The following is a 24,997-nucleotide window of genomic DNA, read 5'->3' on the forward strand; positions in this document are numbered from 1 at the left end:
GAAACACTAAAGGTGGAGGAGTGTCAATATTCACCAAGGATATTCACACCACTAGGCTAGTTGGCCAGCACAATGTGTCTGAAATTCTCCAAGTGCAACTAATACTAGGTAAGACTGCAATCCAAATTGTAGCTTGCTACAGATCCCCCATCATACCCAAAGATTCTCACTACACCTTTCTAAACATACTGGAAAATATTAAGATAGAACCAAACACCCTAATACTGGGTGATTTTAACTACCCTGCCATTAACTGGGAAAACTACTCATGTCCCAACACCTTTGCGCAACGGTTCTTGGAATTCATAAATTCCAACGCCCTGGATCAACTAATCCATAGTCCCACCAGGGGCTCCAATATCCTAGACCTGGTCATTACCAACATGGGAAATCAATGCTCCATACCCTATGGTCACCCCCTCGTTAGTCAGGTCTGACCATAAGCTAATCACCCTTAACATCCACACCCCACCCCACCCCCAGTAAAGAAACCACCATAAAAAACTTCTCCAAAGCCAACTTCATGCTACTCAAGTCAGAAGTGACAAACTTCATGACACCCATGCAGACGGGAACTGAAAGTTCAACTGCTGAATCCTACACTAAGGCACTGTATGAGCACATCCACTCATGCATGAATCGTGCCATCCCAAATAGAACCAAAATACTCTCATCCAAAAAAAGGAAGCCAATCTGGTGGTCCCCTGCCATAAACAAACTTTACAACAAAAGGAAGAAACTTTTGCAGAAAAGAGGAAAATCCCAGGATGCAAAAAACTCCCTTACTAGCCTCAGTAAGAAACTGAGATGCCTCATAAAATCCTCCAAAGCTAGTAATGAAAATAAAATTGCCAAAGATTCCAAAAGACAACCACAAAGCATTCTATAACTATGTCAAAAATCTAAATGGCAATGCTCAGATCTGCTCTGAGCTCAAACAGAATGGCATTAAATATACTGATCTGAAGGATATTGCCAATATCCTGGCAGATCGATTCAGTGCCAACTTCACCCCCCTCTCACCCCCTAAATGGCCCATCTCAATACCGGAAGATTGCCAAATTCCAGTAATAACGGCCACACAGGTACAAAACGCACTCTCTAAAGCCAAGAATACAGCATCCATGGGACCAGATGACATCCCGGGCTGTGTACTACATGAACTACAATATGAACTGGCACCTCACCTAAGTGAGATGTTTAATCATAGCCTCACCTCAGGTTTCGTGCCCACTGAGTGGCGCAGAGCTACAGTTATCCCAATCCACAAGGGGGGATCCACCTTGGATCCCGGAAACTACAGTCCCATCAGTCTGACAAGCCTTATCTGCAAGGCCATGGAGCGTATTATCATGGAACTTATAAACAAAGACATTGGCAACCTTCAAACACTGGACCACACCCAGTTTGGGTTTGTGAAGGGCCGATCTTGTCTCCTGAACCTGATTGACTTTGAATCAGTCTCCAGAGCCATGGACAAGGGTAAGGTGGTCCACACAGCCTATCTAGACCTTGCCAAGGCCTTTGACACCATCCCCCACTCTGGAATCATAGATAAACTTACTAAAGTTGGGCATTAATCCCTATGTCACCCAATGGGTTGCTAAATGGCTTACTGATAGAACCCACACTGTAAAAGTAGCAGACTCCAAATCCAGCTCCAGACAAGTGGAGTACCTCAGGGTTCAGTCCTGGGGCCGCTCTTGTTTGGCATCTACTTCTCTGAAGTACAGGTCAACACTAAGGGACTCTGGCTAACAAAGTTTGCAGATGACTGCAAACTGGGAGCCATTATTGAATCCCCAAATGATGTGGATACTCTACAAAAGGGCCTTACAGAAACAGATGCTTGGTGCCAGAGCCATGGGCTCAAGCTCAATGCCAAGAAATGTATTGTTATCCCCTTTGGGAAAAAACATGTATCCATGAATTACCATATAGGTGGCAGTACACTAAATACAGAAAGTGTGATAAGAGACTTAGGGACACAGGTGGACAGTGGTCTCACCTTCGATAACCACATCGCCGCAACAGTCAGGAAATCCTTCTATGTGGCACACCTCATTACGAAGGGCTTTTCATCCAGAAAAAAGGAGGTCATTGTCCCACTGTACTCATCCCTCATTAGACCCATTATTCAACGCCCCATTTGGTATATACCTCTCAAGACATCTGCAACAACTGGAAAGGCCTCAGAAATACCTCACTAAAAGAATCACAGGCCTAAAGCAGATGCCCTACGCTGACCGCCTTAAAAAACTCCAGCTATACTCTGTCGCATATCGTCTACTCAGAGGCGATCTCTGCTTAACATACAAGGCCATGTCAAACCCAGAACTGTTGGACATGCTACACTTAAAGAAATCCCAATCCCTCAGAGCTACATGCTCCAGGGATCTAAACCTTGTCATCACAATAAACAAAACATGCTGGAGGGATAGGTTCCTGACCCAGAGACTCCCCAGACTCTGGAATAGATTGCCCATACATGTCAAGCAGAGTGCCTCTTTGGACCTCTTCAAGAGGAACCTTGACGATTGGATGGGAGAAAGGAAATTCACCCCAGGGATCACGTAAGTCGCCCTGCTAGACAGGGGTCCAGGAAAGTAAATAATGTGGGAAGAAATAGCCAGGGAATTGTTATGGCTAGGCTTGTATAGGCCCTAGGGCTGATAGCCTAGTACCAACCTATGAGTTTAGTAAGACTGCTGCTATACTGTTTTTTTTTTTTTTTTAATAACTCCACAGCACAAAATCTTTTGGCACGACGACTTAGGGAACAGAAAGTATAAATGACTGCTGCCAAACTTAGGAAGCCTATAACAAGAAAAATAACTGGAGATCCTGTACAGGTGTAAGAGATATTTCAGAAATTTTATAAAAATGTGTATAAAGCAGAGAACTGGGGAATTCAAGAAAAAGCACAAATTAAATATTTATGGAAGATGTAAATATGCCAAGGTTAGAGGTAAAAGAAGCTCAACAACTAGCAGTTAAGATAGGAGGAGATGGGATAAAAATGGTGATGTATAACCAATCTACAAGAAAATCTCCAGGAATAGATGGTATTCCAGTGGACATTTGGAAGTTAAGAGGGAAGAATGTGATAAAGATTTGGAAGAATTTAACAGTATTTTAAAAGGAGGGGAGACACCAACATCCTGGAAAAAAGGTGAGGTAGCTGTAATACCTAAAGATGGTAAAGACCCATCTGATCCAGCTTCATATAGGTCCATTTAAATTTTAAACCTATAATGGCTAAAGGAATGGCAAAACTGATGCCAAAATTGACAGGTATGAGTCAAAGTGATTTTTGAGAGGGGACACAAACATTTGACATTAGAAGAACAATGACGATCCAGAGGGAAGCAAAATGCAGGAAAAAAGCACCGTTACTATTAGGTCTTGATGCAAAGAAAGAATACGGCAGAGTAAGTTGGGAGTTTATGAGTAGGGCAATGGAAGCATCTACATTTCCTGATACAATAATAAGGTTGACTGGAAGTATATATGAGGGATCAGAGGCAAAATCAAAAGGGGGGGGGATTCCTCTGTGATAAGCTGAGTTTGAAAAGCGGAACTAACCAAGGGTGCCTTCTTTTCCCTCTGTTATTTGAGTTAATTGACTCAGAAATTCAAGGATCAAATTGGTATGGTGTTCAAGAAAAGTTGGATTTGTAGATATTACTTTGTACCTGACAGAACCAGAAAAGGACATCTCTAGTCTTGTGGAATATTTTAAGACAGTTCCACGTTTTTTTGGAATATAAAATCAATGAAGATAAAATAAAGGCTATAGAGATAAACTATGTACCCAGACTTGAACTGATCCCGTAATACCAATATTTATGGGGATATGATAAAATGAAGTACTTACGAATATGGATAAAAATATTTGGTTATGGAAGCTAAAGATATTTGGGAAGACACTAAACAAAAGTAATAAAAAACTGAGAAACTGGAAGGTCTTATCTATGGATAAGTATAGCAAGATACAAGCAGTAAAAATAATGTTTATCCCTTTCAGTTTTATACACAGGTCAGGCTTACTTTTTATCAGCCAGAGGAGAAGTTGTGGACAGTAACTGGTGAAAAGCTGGGGTATTTCCTTTGAGACAGAAAGAGAAGAAGAGTCCAGTTGGAAATGTGGATCCTCCCAACAGAACAAGGAGGTTTAGGATTACATGATTTGAATGGATATTTTAGAGCTACTCAGTTAAGACTCTTGTACACACCACAAGCAGAAAACTACAATTCAAAGTGGAAAGAGATGATGATGATAATGAACCAAGGGGGGATAATTCAAGAAATAAGGAAAGAAAGGGATTTTGGACACAGATCCTTAAGAACAGTCATCCAAAATAGATTCATAAAGTGGCAAAAGTATTCTAAGAACTAAGCCAACATAGGAATGCAGAAAGAAGAATCTGCAGACAGGGATGACTGCAAAAAAGTACAGAGAACAGACAAGAAGGGGAAGGAATTTAATGGAAGAAGCTGACAAAGGAACCAAGCTATTGGGAATAAATAATTAGAAAAGGAAATGTAAAAGAACAACAGGCCAGGGAGACAACTACACTGCAGACTAATGATTGATCTCAATCCCTGATAAGGAAGGTACAGTACAAACAAAAAGAAAGGGCTAGGTGTAGCCTAAATAAATTACCTGCACTGATAAAGCTTTTAAGTGAATCTAGAAAAGAAACTGCTGTTAAAAAAGGGTAATTAGTAGTGCATAAAAAATTGCACAATAACTACATGATTCAATCAGATGAAGTTAGAAAATACTGGATATGCAATTCACAAAGAAACAATGGGAGGACATATGTATGGCTCCCAAATACACAAAGTCTAAGATTTAGGATTTTTGCTTGGAAGTATTGGTATAGATACTTTTATACCCAGAGTAGACTCCAAAGATTTTTTCCTTAAGTAGAGGGCAAATGCTGGATGTGTGATGAGGAAGAAAGAGGTAAATGGGAACACATGTTTTGGGAGAGTAATGAGTTGGCAGACTTTAAAACTCTTTACAGAGTACGCGATCAAAATACTGGATAAGCAAAAAAGTGCAACTAAGGAAATTATTTTTTTTTAAGCTGGGATACAGGATCTGAATTACCTAGACAGAGTAAGGCCTAAATTTAATTCTAATGACTGCCAAAAATGCAGTTACTAGAAAATGGAAATCAAAATCTAAACAAACTATACTTGAAGTAGTGAATATCGTAACAGAGATAAAAGAACATGAAGTATGATCTTTAGAAAAAGAGTAGAAATAAATTACAAAGAATAAATGGAAATTTTGGGAAACATTTATGCAGAAAAAATGTTTTACATGAAGAATGAGGTTTAAGAGATGGCAGAAATTGAATAATTTATGTAATATTATTTAGATTATAGGAAAAATATATGTGATGTATAATATTTGTAAATGTGAAATTGTTAATATGGTTTGATTACTTTTATATTATATAAGTTTGCCTATGTTACAAGTAATAATTTAATAAAGGTGTTTAAAAAATCATTTCTATCAGGTAGTGTGTGCTGGACAGGTGGAGAAAGCTCCCAGTAACTTTTAACAATGAAAACATAAAACAGACTGCTGAATGCTTAAAAAATATCATTAAAGGTTGTCAGCTATTCATCATTTCATTAACAAAGTTTTAAGTTGAAATAGAAATATTTAAGCAACGTACCTTTCTGGCTTTTTCCATGGCTTCCTCACTCTCCCAGCCATATGCATGAGTTCTAGAGTGGGGATTTCCATAAAGATTTAGCAGATATGGCAGCAATGCATCCAGAACTCGTGGGTCCTGACAGAATAAATAAATGTTAAAAAAACACAAAAAATACAAAATACAGAGAAGGACATAAGCATTTATTTTTGCAATACATGCAATGCTGCAAGCATTCTTTAGCTTTTAACAAAGTTAATATATGTAAAGGCTCTGATGCACATTTTCTGTATAATTCCTTACTCAGTTACCACTTTCCTCACAGTGCACAGCTTGCAGTAAAGTACATCCAATCCCTTTAATGCAGAAGCTCTGCCACAAGGGTCAATTCCCAAACATTTCACTGAAAATTTTGTTTTTGTGCAATGTAAATAAATCTAACCTGAAGAACTTTGCTACTGGATGTATTCCCTGCATGCAGAGAAAAGAAGATTTTTAGTTGTTTTTATCCGGTTCAATGCACATTTGATTATCCAAACTACCCTAGTTCCCAATTAGTTCAGATAATTAGAAGTTATGTACTCACCATAACGTTCCATCTGAGTAGGTGTATTCATTTGTCTGCAACCTGTGGGTTATGGATCCGATATCGGATCCGAACCGGCATGGTTTACCAGCTATGGATCCAAGCTCTCAGCTCCTCCCCTCACCCATAATGCCCTGCTCTACCCTCATGACCTCAGATCGAGTTTGCCAACAGCAAGAACACCCTGAAAAGGGTAACACACCATATGCAGGAAACTGAAAGGCCAGGGGGATAGGAGGGTGGGATGGTTGCAGACAAATGAATACACCTACTCAGATGGAACGTTATGGTGAGTACATAACTTCTAAATCTGAAGTAGGAGATTAATTTGTCTGCAACCTGTGGGACAGAGTCCCCAGCTACCTGAATCTTGGGCGGCCATCATGGAAGGATATTCCGAAGCACCGCGGAGCCAAATGATGCTCTACCCCTAGATGCAAGATCCAACTTATAGTGGGAAATAAAAGTATGAGATGAAGCCCACGTGGCTGCTGCACAAATATCATCTAGAGGAATCCTAGCCTTAAAGGCTGCCGAGGTAGAGACTGACCGGGTTGAATGGGCGTGTACACCCTCCGGTGCAGGCCTTCCTGAAGCTTGATAAGCCAATAAGATACATTGTGAAATCCAGCGAGACAGAGAGACTTTAGAAATTGGCTTGCCCAAATTAAATTTAGCAAAGGAAATGAACAACTGGTCGGATTGCCTATGACCAGCCGTTCTCTGTTTAGATAAAATCTAAGTTGCCTGTGAACATCTAAGGAGTGAAGCTTGTATTCACCTTTGTTCTCATATTTAGGAAAGAAAACAGGGAGGTTAATGGACTGATTAATGTTTGCTTCAGAAGCTACTTTAGGAAGAAAGGACGGGTTGGTCCTGAGATAAACACGGTCCGGATGAAAGACCAAGTAAGGAGGTTTAGCTGATAATGCTTGGAGCTCTGAAACTCTCTTGGCCGAAGTAATGGCTACTAAGAAGGCAGTCTTGAATGACAAGAATTTGAGATCTACCGTAGCCGCGGTTCGAAGGGGCGGTCAAGGCCTGGAGAACTAAGGAAAGGTCCCAGGGAGGAACCGCTTGTTTTACAGGGGGCCTGAGAAGGAAAGTACCTTTAAGGAAAATTTTACACAACTTGGCCGACATGAGTGGACTGGAGTCATGACCAATGTGATAATGTGAAATTGCCGCAAGTTGTACTTTGACTGTGGAACTGCTGGCACCATCGTTAAAAAGAGTGGTTAAGAAATCAAGCACTAGAGGAGAGGAACTGTGAAGGGTTCAGGCCTTGCCGCCCACAAAGAAAACCGTTTCCACTTGTTACGGTAGACTTTCCTAGTGGACGGCTTATGAGCTGCCACCAGGATCGCCTTAACAGGGGACGAGATACCGGGAGTCCTGATCAAGAGTGGAACTGGAGCAGCCAAGCGGTCAGCTTCAGGTTGTCCAGGTTCGGAGGAGATAGGCAGGATGGATGAGATATCAGATCCGGAATGGGATCTAGAATCCAAGGGGGATTCACCGAGTGAGACCTTAGGAAGGGGAACTAGATCTGTCGAGGCCAAAACGGAGCAATGAGAATCATTCTGCAACCCACCCGAGAGGCTTTCTGAAGAACTTGGAGCATCAGAGGCAAGGGTGGATAAGCATACAGAAGACCGGGTGGCCAAGCATGCACCAGAGCGTCTCTTGGGGAACCTCCTGGAGGAGGTATCAGAGCGAAAAAACTGTCGCACTTGGTGTTTGAGGGAGAGGCAAAAAGATCGCATGAAGGAGTTCCCCACCGTGCGAATATGCGTTCCGCTACTTGAGTATTGAGAGACCACTCGTAAGGGGTCAGAATGGTGCGACTGAGCTTGTCCGCCAGGATGTTGGACCGACCCGGAATGTGCGTTGCTATTAGAAAGTGGTTGGTGGAGATTGCCCATTCCCAAACTCTCATGGCTTCTCGACAAAGAGGGTAAGACCTGGTTCCTCCTTGCTTGTTGATATACCAGACAACCGACATGTTGTCCAATTGAATCGCAATTGTTCCCAAGGGAAGGAAGTCCTGAAGTGCTAGCAACGCTAAGAGCACTGCTCTCATCTCTAGAACGTTGATATGCAGTAAGGTCTCTGAATCGTTCCACGTGCCTTGGACGGTCCGGCATGCAAAATGCCCCCCCCCCCACCCAAGGCGGGAGGCGTCTGTGGTCACCGTGGCGAGAGGGGGAGAAGCACAAAATGGGCGGCCTCCGTGGAGATCTGGGGAGTGAAGCCACCACAGGAGGGACCGCTTGCAAGCCTTGCTGATCGCAATGGGATGATGCATAGGAAGAGCAAGGTACGACCACTGTACTAAGAGAGTCCACTGGAGGATGCGCATATTGAGCCTGGCGAGAGGGAGAAGTGCTATAGCAGACGCCATGGACCCTAGAGCCCTCAGGACCAACTCCGCCGGAACTGAACTTGAGTGGAGAATGGCCCGCACCTGGAGCTGCAGATTTTGAACTCTGTCCGCAGTGAGGAAGGCTTTCAAGCTCCTTGTGTCTAACCTGGCCCCTATAAAATCTAAGAGCTGTGTGGGTGCTAGGTTGGATTTCTTTGTGTTTATAGTGATGCCCAGACAGGGAGCAAGATGGAGAAAGGAGTCTCGCGCCAATAGTAGTAGATGCCTTGTTGGGGCAGTAAGGAGCCAGTCGTCCAGGTAGGGAAAGACCTGCACCCCCTGAAGCCTCAGGTGGGCCGCTACCACTGCTAATACTTTGGTGAACACCCTGGGGGCTGTGGTGAGACCAAAGGGAAGGACCCGGAACTGGTAGTGACTGGCTCCCAGCCGGAAGCGGAGAAACCTCCTGGAGCATCTGTCCATTAGAATGTGGTAGTACGCATCTTTGAGGTCTATGGAACACATCCAGTGATTTTCTCCCAGAAGGGGGAGAACAGATTGCAGAGTGACCATTCGGAACTTCTCCTTGGGAACTGCCAGGTTCAAGAGAGAAAGGTCTAAAATTGGTCTTAGATCCCCCGTCTTTTTTGGCACTAAAAAGAACCTGGAGTAGAACCCTGATCCGATCTGGGGGGACGGGCTGGATGGCTCTTTTCTTTAGCAGATGGCCAATTTCTGCCAAAGCGGCCTCCCGTTGACCGGGTGGAACATCTGGGAGGGTCTTCAATTTTGGTAAGTGACGAAATGGGATGCAGTATCCTCTGGATATGATCTGGAGAACCCAGCGGTCTGATGTTATGGACTCCCATGCCGCTAGGTGCCCCAAAAAACGTCCCCCGACTGCCTCCAGAGTGGAGCAGCCGGGCAACCCCTCAGGGTTGCTGCGTGGGCCGTTCAGAGAAGGGTTCTCTGGACCCGAAGTTCCTGGGAGCCCCTCTGCCTCTAGGGCGGCGTCCTCCCTGTCCTCCTCTGCCACGGAAGGACTGGTTGTCCGGAGCAGGCTGGGATTGCTGCGACTTCCGGAACCACATCTTCTTCTGACCCTTTTGGTTCCTAGAATAGGGCCTCTGGGGTGCAGAGAAGCGGATTCCAACGGCAGACAGCGTCTTCCCGTCCTTCTCGCTCTGGGTCAAAGTGTCGAGAACGGTTTTGCCAAAGAGGGCAGAACCATCAAAGGGGGCGTTCGCAAATGACGCTTTGAAGGGCTCTGAGAAATTGCAATGACGGAGCCAGGCCTGACGTCTAGTGACTAGGCCTGCCCCTGCGGCGCCTTCCATAGCATGGGAGAGTAGCCGCATAGAGGTATTGGTAACTGATCTAAGAGTGGCCATGCGGGTGGAGTGCAGCACTTTGTCCTCCTCCGACATGGACTCTGGGGGAGATGCAGCGTATTCTTTAATAAGATTGCGCTGCATCCTAATTACGTGTGCCAGGTAGTTCAGCGCCCTTACCGAGAAGGTCGCTGAACTAAACATCTGCTTCCCCAAGCGGTCCATCATCCGAGACTCCTTGCTCGGGGGATGAACTGAGGGACTCTCCTGAGCAAGTTCCCTCTTGGTGGCCGCCGCCGTCAACATGGCATCTACCGGAGGCCCCTTACTCCAATGGGCACGGTCAGCCGGTGGACTGAGGATCCGGTCGGGCCTCTTAGGGATTGGCTCCACGGTGTCCGGTTCCTTCCACGCCCTGGTGGTAATGAGGTCCACCAGGGGGTTGGCAGGAGGGGACACCCAAGAGGTAGACGGGCCCGCTTCAAATGCCTCCAAGAACACGGACTCGTCCGAGGAAGACTTGGGGGCAGACCACCCCCCCCTTATGAGAAGCATTTCCATGATGTCTCCAAATGAGACATACTCGGGGGGTGACCGTGGGGAGCCTTCCCCTTCCTCCAAATCTGTGTCTTCCGTGAGAGACTCGGGGGAGTCAATGTGCCTCCTTTTGCACGTATGCTTGCGAGGAACATCCTCTGGGGGGCTGTCAGAGGACTCCTCGCAAGCAGCAACCTGTTCCAGGGGAACAGCTTGGGGCACAGAAGCGGGCTGTCCCAAGGGCCGGATGGTAGAAGCCTGACCCAGTGCAGAGGGAGCGCGGGACGGAGCCAAAACAAGTGCCGGGGGTCTGGAGACCCTCAACAGGGCCCTCTCCACTACATCAAAAGCCGAAGGGGAGCCGACCTCGACCAAAGGATCCGACAATCGGCTCCCCCTCGGATCCGAAGGGACAGTGCGCTCCGACACAGACGGCGCCGAAGGAGCACTGATCCCCCCGGATCCGAGGCTCGGATCCAGGCTCCGAGAGGTCGGATCCGATGCACTCGAGGGCAGGGTCGGATCCGAAGTACCAAGTACTATCTGCGCCGACCCACCCCGCTCGAAGCTGCTCGGCTCCAACTGCTCCGAACCCGGGTAGCGGGTCGGAGAAGGAGCAATTGGCTTGAAAAAGGGGGTCGAGCTCCCCCCCCAGAGGGGGGGGGCAAGAGCACTCCCATCTGCATCTGGGCCTGGATGAACCTTCTCATCATCCGGTCCAGATCAGCGTCCGACAGGCTACAACTTGATCTCGAAGAGGCTACCGAGGTAGGCCTTGAGTGCCTCCTCGATAGCCTCGATTGAGATCGGGTCTCCTCCTCCTCAGGTCCCGGTGAAAAACACACTGGAGACCGGAGCCGAGGAGGGGGAGAGCCAGCAGACAAGGAGGCCAGGGGAGAAGCCGCTTGGCTGGCGGGGCCGAAACAGAGGTCTCGGCCCGCCGCTTATGGTGCTTCTCCCTCCGGTCCTTCTTCCTAGCGCCCCTCTCCTCCGAACCAGAAACGGGAGGTTGAGTCCCAGGAGGAGGAGGGGGGGCCGAAGAGGGAATAACCGTGGTAACGGTTACCCCCAAAGGAGCGGAGGCCGGAGCCGAGTCCGGCGGCAAGAGACCCGCTAAAACAAGCTTGGACCTCTGCTCCTTCAATGCCCTGGGGTTGAACCCTGCACAAATGGAACATCCAGATGTGAGGTGTTCAACCCCCAGGCATCTAACACACTGAGTGTGGCCATCAGCTGGGGAAAGCTTATGGCCACCCTCGGAGCACTTAGAAAAAAAGCTTTTGGCTGTTCAGACATCCCAAAAACCAACAAATAAAGTTACTATAACTAAGGTAAAAGTAACCAAAAAACCACTCACAGGCCCAAACACACACTACGCTACCAGCGAGGGGAGGGATATAAAATTAAGTTTTAAACTCTAAAAAAAAGTAACAATACAAGAGGGAAACCTACACTTTCACACAAATTTAACCAAAAATATTCAAAATTGAGTACTTTAAACACTAAATATAGCACTTAGCTGGAGAGCTGGAAAAAACAATCTGGTCACCATGCGCGGCAAACGTGATCTGAGGTCATGAGGGTAGAGCAGGGCATTATGGGTGAGGGGAGGAGCTGAGAGCTTGGATCCATAGCTGGTAAACCATGCCGGTTCGGATCCGATATCGGATCCATAACCCACAGGTTGCAGACAAATGAATCTCCTACTTCAGATTCAAGAGATTACTGTACTTGCTTCCCTACACTTTCCACACATCTCATCAAACTTATTTAATGATACCCCTCACCTTTTCTCCAAATACAGACTGTAACTCTATTTTATCTGAAACCAAAACAAAAGTAAGTGGAAAAAGATGGTCTAAATACAAGTATCAGTAATTTTCCAATATACTAAAATCCTTCTATGAGGAAACATTTACCCTAATCCTGGCCATACCGATCACAATGAACATCAAGACAATTCACTCCCACATATCACACTAACCCTACAACAATCAACCCCTAACTTTGGTAATCTAAATTTTGCTGCCATAAATGTCAGAAGCATAAGAAACAAAATTGCTTAACCATATCTGGATTACCCAAAATAAGCCTGAAATTATGGCTGTAACTAAAACTTTGCTTAAACCCAATATAAACAACTTCGAAATTACACTTCATGGCTATAACATTATCCGTAATGACCATATAAAGAGGAAAGATGGTGGTATTGCCTTAATATTTCCCAACTACCACATTTACTCTTGCAACAAACCAATACCAAACTTAAATTCAGCAGAGCTTCTTATTATTTTCCTGAAATTAAACAGTTACAAATAACAATTACTTTACATCCCCTCCTGATGACAATACAGCTACACTGGAATATACCCTACAATGGGTATCTATAAGAATTCCACAAAAAATACTACTACAAGGTGATATGAATGACAATTGGTTGGACATAAACTCTAACTCCCCTACATCTAGTGTGAACATATTTGATTTCACATAACTAATCAGGAGGCCCACACATTATATAAAGACATAAAATTCCCTATTAGACTGGATCCCAGTATCAGACCCTAGCAAATACACCACTTCAGGCACAATGTCTGTCGCAGTGATCACATCCCAGTCTATACAATCTGATATCTCACCATACCTCTCAACTTTATAGATTTTCACAGAATATTCAGATTTTTGGCTCATATTTTTGGTCTGTTCCTCATAAAATCTGTGTTTTTCTGACAAATTACTAGGATTATCTGAGGACTGAAGTCACTAAATAATGACATACATCTGAGTTTCAGACTTCAAATCCTTCAGAAAACGTACGTTATAACAAATCATGCTACTCTAGCAACTTTCTAAGCTTATAAGAGTAACATTTAAAATATGTCCCTATTTTTGGGCCTTTGTCCCCCCATTTTGTCAGCCTTTGTCCGGATTTCTTACACTGAGAGTTTGAGAGGTATGCATCTCACACATCCACTTAAACAGCATTTTTATTAAACAACATGCAACATTTCCAAGATTAACCCAGAAATGGCAATTACTAACCTATCATCTACTAACTGGAACATCATACAGTTCCTCCCCTTAAATGATGCAGTAAGTGAATTCAATACAACTTTCCTGAATATTTTAAACAGCCTTGTACCTCCTGGAAGGAAGAGACCAAAACAAATAATGCAATTAGGCTATCCAAAAACAGTATAATGCTAAAGGAGGACAGAGAGAAAGCATGGAAAGAATGAGAAAATATAAAACGCCACAGTATCTTGAAAACTTCAGAATGCTTCACAATTGTACTATACAGCAAATAAATGAAAACAAAAAACTATACTATAACAACTTTCAGAGTAACAGTAAACTCAATCCTAAAAATTCTGGATAGTCATTAAAGAAATCTTAGATCCAGGCCATAAATTCAACCCTAGTCCCTCTCCCAATAACTCGACACAACACCATAATACAATTTAACTCTTATTTCATAGACAATATAGCATCTCTAGCCAAGGATTTATTTATTTATTTCACATTTGTTGACCGGGCTAGTATAACTGGATATATGTCCATTTTCAGTAGAGGCCCGAGGAGAAAAGCTCAGAGAGAAAATAACAATTTATACAAAGAGTACAAAAAAAAATAGATGCTATACATTAATAAAAAACTAGATAACTATACATTCATCTACACTTGTTATTTCAGCAGCAGCAGCAAGGTTACACCATGAAGATTTCTGTTTTAGTCATTTGAGGCAAAAATTAGCAGAGACAAATATAAGCATGAGTCAGTTGTATCGTGTCAATGAAGTTGACAGCACAGTGATGGGTATAAGGAGAACAAATTATATATATTTTTAGAGGAAAGAGCAGTAGCAAAAATAAAAAATTTGGTGTACAAAAGCCTAAAGGCAAGGGGAGATACTATCAGTCGGGATTGGTGCATGGGCAAAGCCATTGGGATTTTAGGAAAATTCTTAATGGTTCTTGAAAAGATGGGTGGATGTAGTAGATGTTAGTGCAGTTGGAAGTTTGTTCCAAGTTTTACCAACAGAGTTAGAAAACAGACAGTCCCCAGATTTGTTGTTAGATTTTACAGTGGCTACTAGTAACCTATTTGCGGAACGTAGGGTTGGAAGGTTTTTATAAGAAATGAGTAGGTTACAGAGTATAGGAGTATTAGTGGGATGGTGTAAGATCTTGTGGATAAAGGTGAGTTGCTGGAAGAGTAGCTGGTTTTGTATTTCCAGCCATCCTAGAAGTTTAAGATTTTGGTAGCGGTGGGTTCTGAATGGGGCACCAGTGGCAAATCTGGCTATGTTGTTATAAGAGGTTGCCAGTTTATTTAGATTGTTATTGGATAGGTTTGTATAAATGGGGGAGACGCAGAGAAGGGTGGAAATCAGGCGAGTATGAGCAATAGTAATCTTGGCTGCTGCTGTGAGGAATGGTTTGAGTCTATAAAGGAAGCCAAGTTTTCTATTAACAGATTTAATAGTTGCGTTAATGTGTGTCAACATTGAGATTATTATCTATTGTTACACCTAGGAGTTTAGTGGCAGTGTCGGGAGTGATTTCAGTACCATTGTTAGCTGTAAGTAAGAAATTGAATGGAGGAGTCTCCAGTGTGGGAGTAAACAGTAGTAATTTCGTTTTTTGGGGGTTCAGGAGGAGACACCGTTGGTGAGACCATTTTTCCACTAAGGTACATCCTGTTTGTGTCCTGTTTTGAAATTCAGTTGGAGTGGAAGCACAGATTACCGTTGAATTGTCGGCATATTGTATGCAGGTAGCTTGGGGAAGGGAGGTTTTCAGATCATTAATGAAAATACTAAAGAGGAGTGGACTCAGAATAGATCCTTGTGGGACTCCAAGAGTGATCGGGAGCTGGGAGAATAAGTTGCTGTCCCAGAGCACTGCTTGTTGTCTATTTTCAAGGTATGAATGGAACCATTTAACTGCTTGAGTATCAATTGAAAGAGATTTGAGTATATTTGATAGTAATTGGTGATTCACCATATCAAAGGCCTTGGAGAGATCTATAGAGAGCAGGTTACTATTTCTATTTTTATTAATTCAGTCAGAAAAGGATAGGAGTGCAGTGGCAGTACTGTGGAAAGGCCTGAAGCCGTGTTGGCAGTCAACTAATTGGTTGTTTTTCAAGGAGATGATGTAGTAGTTGACGGTGAATACATCTCTCCATAACTTTTACTAGGGGAGAGAGAAGGGCTATAGGGCAGAAGTTTGAGAGTTCATTTGAGTTACCTCCCCCTTATGCAAGGGGATAATATGTGAGATTTTCCAGTGAGATAGGATGTAGGATTCAGTAATGGTTCTATTTATTAGGATGGAAATTGGGTAGGCTAGTACTCCTGCTGCAATTTGCAGATATTCAGCTGGGAGGAGATCAGCTGATGGTGTGCATGGTTTTAGTTCAAGTAGTAGTATGTGTATGAGGGATGTGGGAATGGGCTGGAGATGAAATGTTTGGGGTAGATTGGTCAGTGGGGGAGATTCTGTGGTGGCGGTAAGGTGTTTGCTAGGGACTGGACAGTTTCAGAGAAAAATTTATTAAATGTGTCAGCAATTTGGTTGGGAGGGCTTTGAGTTAGGTTAGAGGGGGGTAGGAGTTTTGGAGCAACCTGGATGAAGCAGTTTGTTGATTCCGGACCAAAGCTTTTGTGTGTTTTGCTGTTGGGTTTGTTGGAATTTGAGGTAGGTTTTTTTGTTGAAGACTACAGATCTTTTTGTGGCATTTCAAAGTTGTTTAAAATTTAGGTGATCTATTAGGTTTTTTGTTTTCCTCCATTTGGACCAGATTTTATTTCTCAGTCTAATGCTTTGCTTAGTCTCATTAGAGCGCCAGGGAGCAGGTTTGTTTCTAGTTCTGACAGTGCATGAGGGAGTATGGTTATCAAGGATTTGCAGAAATTTATTGTTAAAGAAAGAGACTGCTTCGTCAAGAGGTAGGCATTTTAGGTGTGACCAGTTGCATGCTTTAAACTCTGCTTGGAAGTTTACTGGGTTGAATTTTTTTTGTTTCGGGTTCTAAATGTTGTTTGATTGGGAATGGTGGTCTTTTGTTTAGTTATGAAGGTAAGAGAATGGTCACTAATTTCATCGGGAAGTATGCCAGTTTTGTAACTGAGGGGGTCACTGTTAACTAGTATCCAATTTAAGGTAGTTTGTTTCTTGCTAGGTTTGTGGGTCCTGGTAGGGAATGTAATGGTTTGGTAAAAGCCAAATAGGTTTATATGAGTAGTAGGTTTGGGAGAGGTACAACCAACCAGTCAACATTAAAATCACCAAGGAATATGGTTTCTTGTGGGAGGGTCATGGAGAGCCAGCCAAAGGGGTTTTCAAGAGTATTAATGTCATTTCCTGGGGGGGATACATGAGCAAATAATGTTCATGGATTTATTAGCGTTAATTTGGAGCTTAGAGATTAAAATCTCGACATCTGTATGTGATGTTGGCTGAATATCTATTGAGGTGACCTTCAATTCAGATTTAAACAGTAAAGCCACCCCACCACCCTTTTTATTTAGACGGTCAAGTCTCAGTATGTTATACCCTGGTGGAATTATATCATTGTCTTTAGTTATGGGTTTGAGCCAAGTTTCGGTTAGGCATAAGATGTCAAAAGAATAGGTGTCCAGTAGGGCACGAAGTTGTGTAATTTTACTGTTTAAACTACGTATGTTAAGGTGGCCTATAAACAGAGTTTGGGGTTTTAATGGGGTTATTAGAAGGGGAAATATTAGCTGATGAGGAATCAGTGGTGGTAGTGTAAGGACCTGGGTTTAGATGAATGTCACCGTGTCGAAGTAGACCTTGTTGAAGATTATATTTAAGCTTGAAGAGTTTAAAGAACATAGGGTATTCTTTTTTGATTTGGAAATATTTAATATGGGATAGTCTGTGAAACTGTGGAAGAAGGTAGGAAGATGAGGATGTTATGTTAATGTGGGTGCGAGAAGCTGTAAGAGAGAGTGGGTTTGTTTGCCTTGTAGGGTGTTGAAATCTAGTAAAGCTAAGAGATTCATATCAGGTTAGGTTGTAAGATATTAGTAGAGAGGTAAGACCTATAGACCAGAGGAGTACTTTAAAGTGTATTGGCCTGCTGGAGCTAGTCATTGTGAGGTGCATAGGATAGGTTAAACAAGTCAATTGGGATGTAGTGTAGGCTAGTTAAGGAGCTGCTAAGGGAAATTAGGTTGAGAAAGGGTAAAACAGGAGTGAAATATTTAATTGGTTAATGCGATAACGTGGGCTATCGGTTGGAGGTGTGGCAATGGAAGTATACGGTCAGGTGCTCTGGGGTGGGTGGGATTTGGGGGTAAGGGAGCAGAGTGAGCCCGTAGGGCGAACAGAGCAGGTAGAGCAAAAGGATGGACAAGCCCACAGCGAAAAAAAAAACAAATCTGTAGCTGTAAGAAACTACAGTTCAGAGGTAGGTGATTGCTAAAGCGGGTTTTGCAAAAGTAAAAACAGAAAAAATGTAAGCTGGGCAGGGCAAGGGATATTTTAGGAGAGTCAGGCAAAGGACAGTAAAAAAAACTGGGTAAAATAGCTGCATGATATGGGGTCTAACTGTGTTCGGAATAAAAGAGGTGAAAAAGATAAGGTATAATTTGGTAAAGGGTGCCACTTAGAGGTGACATGGGGAAATGGCAGCAGGGAAGAATACATCACAGAAATATTGATAAATTAGCTTCGTAATTAAGAGAAAAGTATTTGCAGAAACATGGCTAGGCTGGGGGTACAAGCGGTCTGCAGATGGCTGCTATCTCGTGCTAGTAGGGTGTAATATTAAGACCTCAACAGAAATAGTGAACTAAATGCATATATCATAGTATAAGGTTACATACACCGATTTTGTATCTTTTAATGAGGGGACTGTCGTTCCAAAGGGAGCGTTGAGGGTAAGGTGTCGTCACAGAATTCCCCAATATCTAATCCTAATCCTGCCCAGCAGCCACGTATCACTACATCCACTTACACCTTCAAACTTGTGCCCACATCCTATATAAAACTACTCAAACCATACTCTACTTCAGCTGATGGCCTTCCAAGCAAACATGTTAAAATAGCAGCTGACAGCATTGTCTACCCTGTCTTAATCCTTACATATAGGTCAATCCAGGAATCCTATGTTCCCTCCCTCTGGAAAAAAAAAGTCACACATTATCTGTGCAAAGAAGGAAATTCCACAGATATTACTAACTTTAGACCTATAGTAATATTATCCACCCGCCACAATACTTGAAAAAAAAATGTATTCAAAAACAATTGCTAAACTATCTCCTGCAGGAAGAAAGTACAGTTGTGTACCTACCATAAATGTAGATGTTAGAGAGTATTCACTGTTGCAGTCATTACAATTGGGTTATCCTGCTGGCAGGCTACCCGCAGTCGGCCTGAATTCCAAAGTCTAGGTACGGCGTTGGTTGCTGTCGCCTCCTCCCTGACATCAGTGCGCCAGGGGTATAAAAGATGCAGCAGACGCCATTTTCTTCTGTTTTTCTTGCCCCAGATGTCAGATGCCCCCAAAAGGGTAGGCTAAAAATATGTCAATAAAGCATACATGCACCAAAGTAAATTATTCTTTATTCTATACATACAACCTATGTGGTGTATTTGCTGGTACAGGAAAGAAATACAGATAAGTTCCAGCAAAGATAAGGGGGATGGTGGGTGGGTAACCTGGACTGCAACAGTGAATACACTTGAACATCTACATTCATGGTAGGTACACAACTGTACTATGTTCATAGTGTGTCACTGTTGCAGTCATTACAATTGGGTTGAATCCCAAAGCTGAGGTTGGGAGGCTGGAGATAAATAGGATTAGGAGTGGCTATGAGGCCCTGCAGAACTGCAGTGGAAAAGCCTGGCCTGGATTTAGAGTAGAGTGGTAAGTGATAGTGCTTTGTAAAAGTGTGCACTGAGCTCCAGGTTGCAGCCACTAAAATGTCTTTGGTTGGTACTCCTCTGAGGAAGGCTGCTGAAGTGGCTGCTGCTCTGATTGAATGTGGCCTAATGGCCTTAGGCACTGGTTTGCCATGTTGTGAATAGCAGAAACGAATGGAGTGGCCTATTCACTTTGAAATTGTCTGCTTTGAGATAGCCTTTCCTTGTGATCCTGCACCATATGCCGCTAGTAATTGCTCAGTCTTTCTGAAAGCTTTGGTTCTGTCCAAGTAGAAGCGCAGCTGTCTGTGTATGTCCAAAGAATGCAGAAGTCTATCACCCGTATTCTGTGGGTTAGGATAAAAGGTAGGCAAGTGAATAGTTTGGTTAAGGACCACACTGGACACTACCTTAGGCATAAATGTCAGGTTTGTCCTCAGAGAAACCTTATCTGGATGGAAAATGATAAAAGGTTGCACAGCCATGAGTGCCTGCAGCTCTGAGACTCGTCTTGCAGAGGGTATTGCTAGGAGCAGAGCTGTTTTCCAAGATAAGAATTTTATATCAGCTGTACTGGCTGCCTCAAAAGGAGGCAGGGTGAGTTTTTCCAAGACATAATTGAGGTCCCATGCAGGTATTGGTGATCTCCTTGGAGGCCTTAAGTTTTTGGCTCCTCTGAGGTACTGCCTTAGTAAAGGATGAGAAAAAATAGGTGGCTCTGTATTGTAATGAGCTGAAATGGCAGAGGCATGAATCTTAATTGATGAAAAGGATAGGCTTTTGTTCAGCATCTCAGTTAAGTATTGCAAAATCTGAATAATATTTGGTACAATTGTGTCAATCCCTTGTGCCGGGTTCCAAGCACAGAATCTCTTCCATTTTTCAGCATAAGATTTTCTGGTACTAGGCCTCCTGGCTCCCAAAATAACATCCATCACCGCTTTAGAAAGAGGGGTGTTTTGAATGACTACATTACCCGCCATGCTACCAAATTTAAGGTCTCGAGTTGGCTGTGCAGGATCGGATTGTTTTGTTGGGACAGTAAGTGAGGAATCTGAGGTAATGTCCAGGCTGGGTATTGAGACAGGTTCCTTAGAATTGGGTACCAGTGCTAGTGGGGCCAGTCTGGGGCAATCAGTATCATTTTTGGCTTCTCTTGTTTGACCTTTAGGAGTACCTTGGGGAGGAGGGGCAGTGGAGGAAAGGCATATACTGTTAAGTGTTTCCAGCTGAAAGATCGAGCATCCACTATCCATGCTTGCTTGTGATAAGTCCTTGTGCAGAATCCCTGTAGTTGGCAGTTGTGAGGGAAAGCAAATGGATCTATGTCCAGGCATCCCCATTTCCTTATGCTGAAGACTAGCGGATCCAATTTCCACTCGTGGGGATCCAAGAGGTTTCTGCTTAGTTCGTCTGTCAGAGTATTTTTCCTTCCTGGCAGGAATTGTGCCTGCAGATGTACTTGGTAAGTCAATGCTGTGTCCCACAAAGTCATGGCCAGTCTGCAAAGGGGGTAGGAATGAGTGCCTCACTGCTTATGTGCCACATGACTGTGGTATTGTCCGTCTTTATCAGTAGTTGTCCCGGATGAAGTAGATCCTTGAAGGCTGTCAGGGCATTCTGAACAGCTAGCATCTCTTTTTGATTGATATGTAGATGCATTTGGCTTGTGGACCATGTGCCCTGAATACATCTTCCTGCCATGTGGGCCCCCCAAGCATAATCTGATGCATCTGTTGTTAATGTCCGCCTGGCTGGGGGTAAAGTGAATGTCTGTCCCTTGTTGTGGTGACAGGCCTTTTCCCACCATCAAAACTCCTGTTGCAGGCAGGGAATGAGGGTAATTATTGTTTCCAGGCTGTGGCAATGTCGAGTCCAAACACTTTTTAGATACCATTGAAGTTTCCGCATATGCAGTCTTGCATATGGAATTAGCAGAATGCAGGATGCCATGAAGCCCAAAACCTGCAGAATTTTTCTTGCAGATAACTGGGCCTTCGTTGCCAACAGTTTGAAATAAGTAGTCAGTTGCCTTTGTTTGTCTGGTGTGAGACAAGCCATTTGGGCAGTTGTATTTAAGCTTGCACCCAGGAATATCTCTTGAGAGGGTACAAGTTTTGATTTGTTTTCGTTTACCGTGTACCCTAGGCATGCTAGTGATCTTTTTACAAATGCCAGATGCTGTAGTAGAATGTTCTTGTTCTCTGCTTGAATGAGGCAGTCGTCCAAGTAAGGATATATTTGTATTCCTCTTTGTCTGCAAAATGCAATTACTGGAGCCAGGCATTTTGTGAAGACCCTGGGCACAGTAGATAAGCCAAAGGGCAGTGCAGAGAATTGGTAGTGCATTGAGCCGGCTATGAATGTGAGGTATCTTCTGCATGATTGTCTGATTGGGACATGCAGGTATGCCTCTTTTAGGTCTAAAGTCACAAGCCAAGTCTTCTTGCCAGGCATGGGCAGAAGCTGCTGAAGAGTCAACATTTTGAATTTTGGAATATCCAGATATGTATTTAGAATAGATAGGTCCATTATTGGTCTCCAGGCTTTGTCCTTTCTGGGCACCAAGAACAGTCGAGTAAAATCCTTGTCCCTGCTCTTGCTCTGGTACTTGCTGAATGGCCCTCATGTCCATGAGGGATGAAATTTGCTTTTGTGCCTCTGCCCATTGATTTTTAGGCAGGTCTGGCAAACCGTGAACCCTTGGCAGGGTATGAAAGCGAAACTTGTAACCTTGTGACACTATGTTCAAGACCCATTTGTCCTGGGTTATTATGTGCCAATTTTGAGAAAAAGAGTGCTAATTTTCCCCGTAAGGGGACTGCCAGGAGATAAGTGCTTGGTGCAGGCAGGGGGAAGTCATTGGGACTGTTTCCTGTATGGTTGTGATTTGTCTTCTCCAACTTTGGAGGTAGAAGCACCGCATTGCTTTGACCTGTAGGAACCTTGCACCTGGGATCTGCCTCTAGGGCATCTGGATCTGCCCCTTTGAGGTCTGTCTGACACAGGAAAGGACCAATTCTTTGTAGGCCAGTGTCTACTAAACCTAGGTGGCTGTACTTGTAAAAAATCTTTGACAGTTTGCATAGATTTAGCTTTGTCCTCCATTTTCTTTAACACCTCCTCTGCCTTAAAACAAAACAAAGTATCATACTGTAAAGGTGCATCTAATAATTTAACTTTGACATGATCAGGCAGATTTTGTTCCTTTAACCAAGCATGCCTCCTAATTACAGAACCCCTAACTGCGGCCCTGCAGGAGGCCTCCAAAGAATCAAAACCACATTGCAAATTATGCTTTCCAACTTGTTCGGCTGCATGCAATAAATCCTGCATTTCCATGTTTTCTGCACAGTCAGAGTTTAATAACATTTTCTGTTTAAGCATGCCATGACTTGCTGCTGATATTTGAGCATATGAAACTGACAGTTTAAGGCCCTTACAGCCAACGTAGCAGATGTGTAAATCTTTTTTCCCCATCTAGCCAGTGCCCTAGAATCTCTGTCAGAGGGGGTAGGGTTTTTTGCAGCGGAAGCCTTAACTCCTTTATGACCCTGTGAAATAGTTTCTGGGTCTGCAGCAGGGTTTTTAAAAAGGAATTTATGACAGTCAGGAACCTTGTAATATCTGTCAGGCTTAACAGGAGCTGGAGGCAAGGAGTCAGAGGTAAGACTAGACTCCGAAAACACATCTACAATATCTAACAGGTGGAATAGCTAGTGGCCTGTGTTGAGGTAGTAAAAGGAAATCCCTGAGCCTCAGATTCTGAAAAATCTTGGCTCTCCCAGTGGAAATGCTTCCTCATGGTATGCAAGGTTTACCCAAAAGAATAGTCCTCTGGAGGAGAAGCTGAAGGTATAGATTCTTCAGCATCAGAATCCTCATAGGGGGGAAACAATATTCCTGATCAGAAGAGGAATCAGAAGAAATAGAAACCTGATCTGAAGATTCATAGTCAGTTTCTTGCCTAGGCCTCTTATCAGGAGGGGGATGGGAACCCCTGATCAAGGTAATTAAGTCTTCGGCCATTTTGAGCATCTGTTTTTTGGGCATAGAGGTCTGTCCACATGGCTCTTGAGTTGGTTTATTTGCTTTAGAAGGTGCTTTAGTCTTTGCCTTTAAAGCTGAAGTTGGTTTAATGTATAGATGTTTAGGTCTGAATACACCCTCAGAAGCCAGTGCCTGCTCAGCGGCTCCGGACCCATCTGAATGAATAGTATTCCGAGGCTCCAATACCTTGAGTTTCCAGCGGCATGGCCGACTCCACGTGGGAGTCGGTAGTGGCCTGCGACTCTAAAGTAGCAGGCGTCATGGGCTGCGAAAGCGCTTCACTGAGAACTGGCGACTGGCTTAGGAGAAGCTTCGTCGTCGGTTTTGGGCCTCGGTTGTCTCTCTCCTTTTCTTTGCGTTTTTTGTTAACTCCGGTAGTCGGATGGCTATCAGACGACATTTCTGGATAATTAAACCGGCGTCCAAAATAGTTTAAATTAAAATCATACTGACGCTTAATACTGCATTGGTTAAATCTAACACAAAACCGACAACCAGAAACGCTGTGATCAGGGCCTAGGCAAGGAATACAGTAAGAATGAAAGTCCTTATGAGGTATTTGCTTTCCACAAGAAACACAATTATTTACTTTTTCTGACATTGGTCTGGAGCAAGAAAAAAGTTTCCCCAACGGGGTACTTAGCTTTATTGAAGACTTTGGATCTGAAACTCAAACACGAAAATCTCAGGAGTCGGCCGACCGGCACTTGCGAACTGCTTCTGCTTCGAGCACCGCGTGGCAAGAAAGACTGAAGAAAATGGCGTTGGACGCATCTTTTATACCCCTGACGACCTGACGTCAGGGAAGGGGCGAAAGCAGCCGACGCAGGACCCAAGACTTTGGAATTCAGGCCGACTGAGAGCAACCTGCCAGCAGGATTACCCAAATGTAATGACTGCAACAGTGAAACACGAAGAACATCTTACATCTCCTTACTCTCTTCTTCACTTGCTCCCTTATTTCTATCAATATCGCTCCCCTGGATTTTTTTCCAAATATACCAGAAGCCTGCTTTATTCTTGCTTTGCATTGCAATTCCTGTTTGTATTATACTAACTTATCCTTAATTTATAAGCTGGCCAAAATTTCTCTAACTATTAAATCATGGTTATATAACTTGCATCTATTCTTAACCAATGTTTAAATAATTATACCAAATAAAAAACATAAGCTGCATCTGTTTTTTTGTATTATTTTAAAAACTACAATTATTGTTCTTAAAATATTTTGTAATCATACCTCTCAAAGCCTAACACAATGAGGGGACAAAAGTCCAAAAATGGGGACAGGTTTTAAATATTTCTCTTATAATCTTAGAAAGATGCTAAAATAACAGAGTTTAACAGGATTTGTGTTAATATGCATTTGCTGAAGGATACAAACTCTGAAATTCAAATTTGTATTATTTAGTGACTTCAATCCCTAGTGATTTTCCAGAAAATTACAAATTTTATGAGGAATAGACTAAACATCTGTTGCAAAAATCTGTACATTCTGTGAAAATTTGGACAGTTGAGAGGTATGTTTGTAATACTTTGAAGTGTTTCTCCCC

The 24,997-nt window shown here is 43.4% G+C and overlaps 1 protein-coding gene across 2 annotated transcripts in view; it reads right to left on the reverse strand.

The window, feature by feature from the left end:
• Positions 1 to 24,997, reverse strand: part of NFS1 (NFS1 cysteine desulfurase) — a 2,153,374-nt gene that overhangs the window by 1,957,162 nt on the left and 171,215 nt on the right. For both annotated transcript variants that reach the window (XM_044090162.1, XM_044090161.1), the window contains exon 3: positions 5,697 to 5,813. In XM_044090162.1, the coding sequence (XP_043946097.1) occupies positions 5,697 to 5,813 (117 nt within the window). The remainder of the gene's footprint in view (positions 1 to 5,696; positions 5,814 to 24,997) is intronic.

This window comes from Protopterus annectens, chromosome 12.part0 (genome assembly GCF_019279795.1).
Source record: "Protopterus annectens isolate FY-2018-M chromosome 12.part0, PAN1.0, whole genome shotgun sequence".
NCBI lineage: Eukaryota > Metazoa > Chordata > Ceratodontiformes > Protopteridae > Protopterus > Protopterus annectens.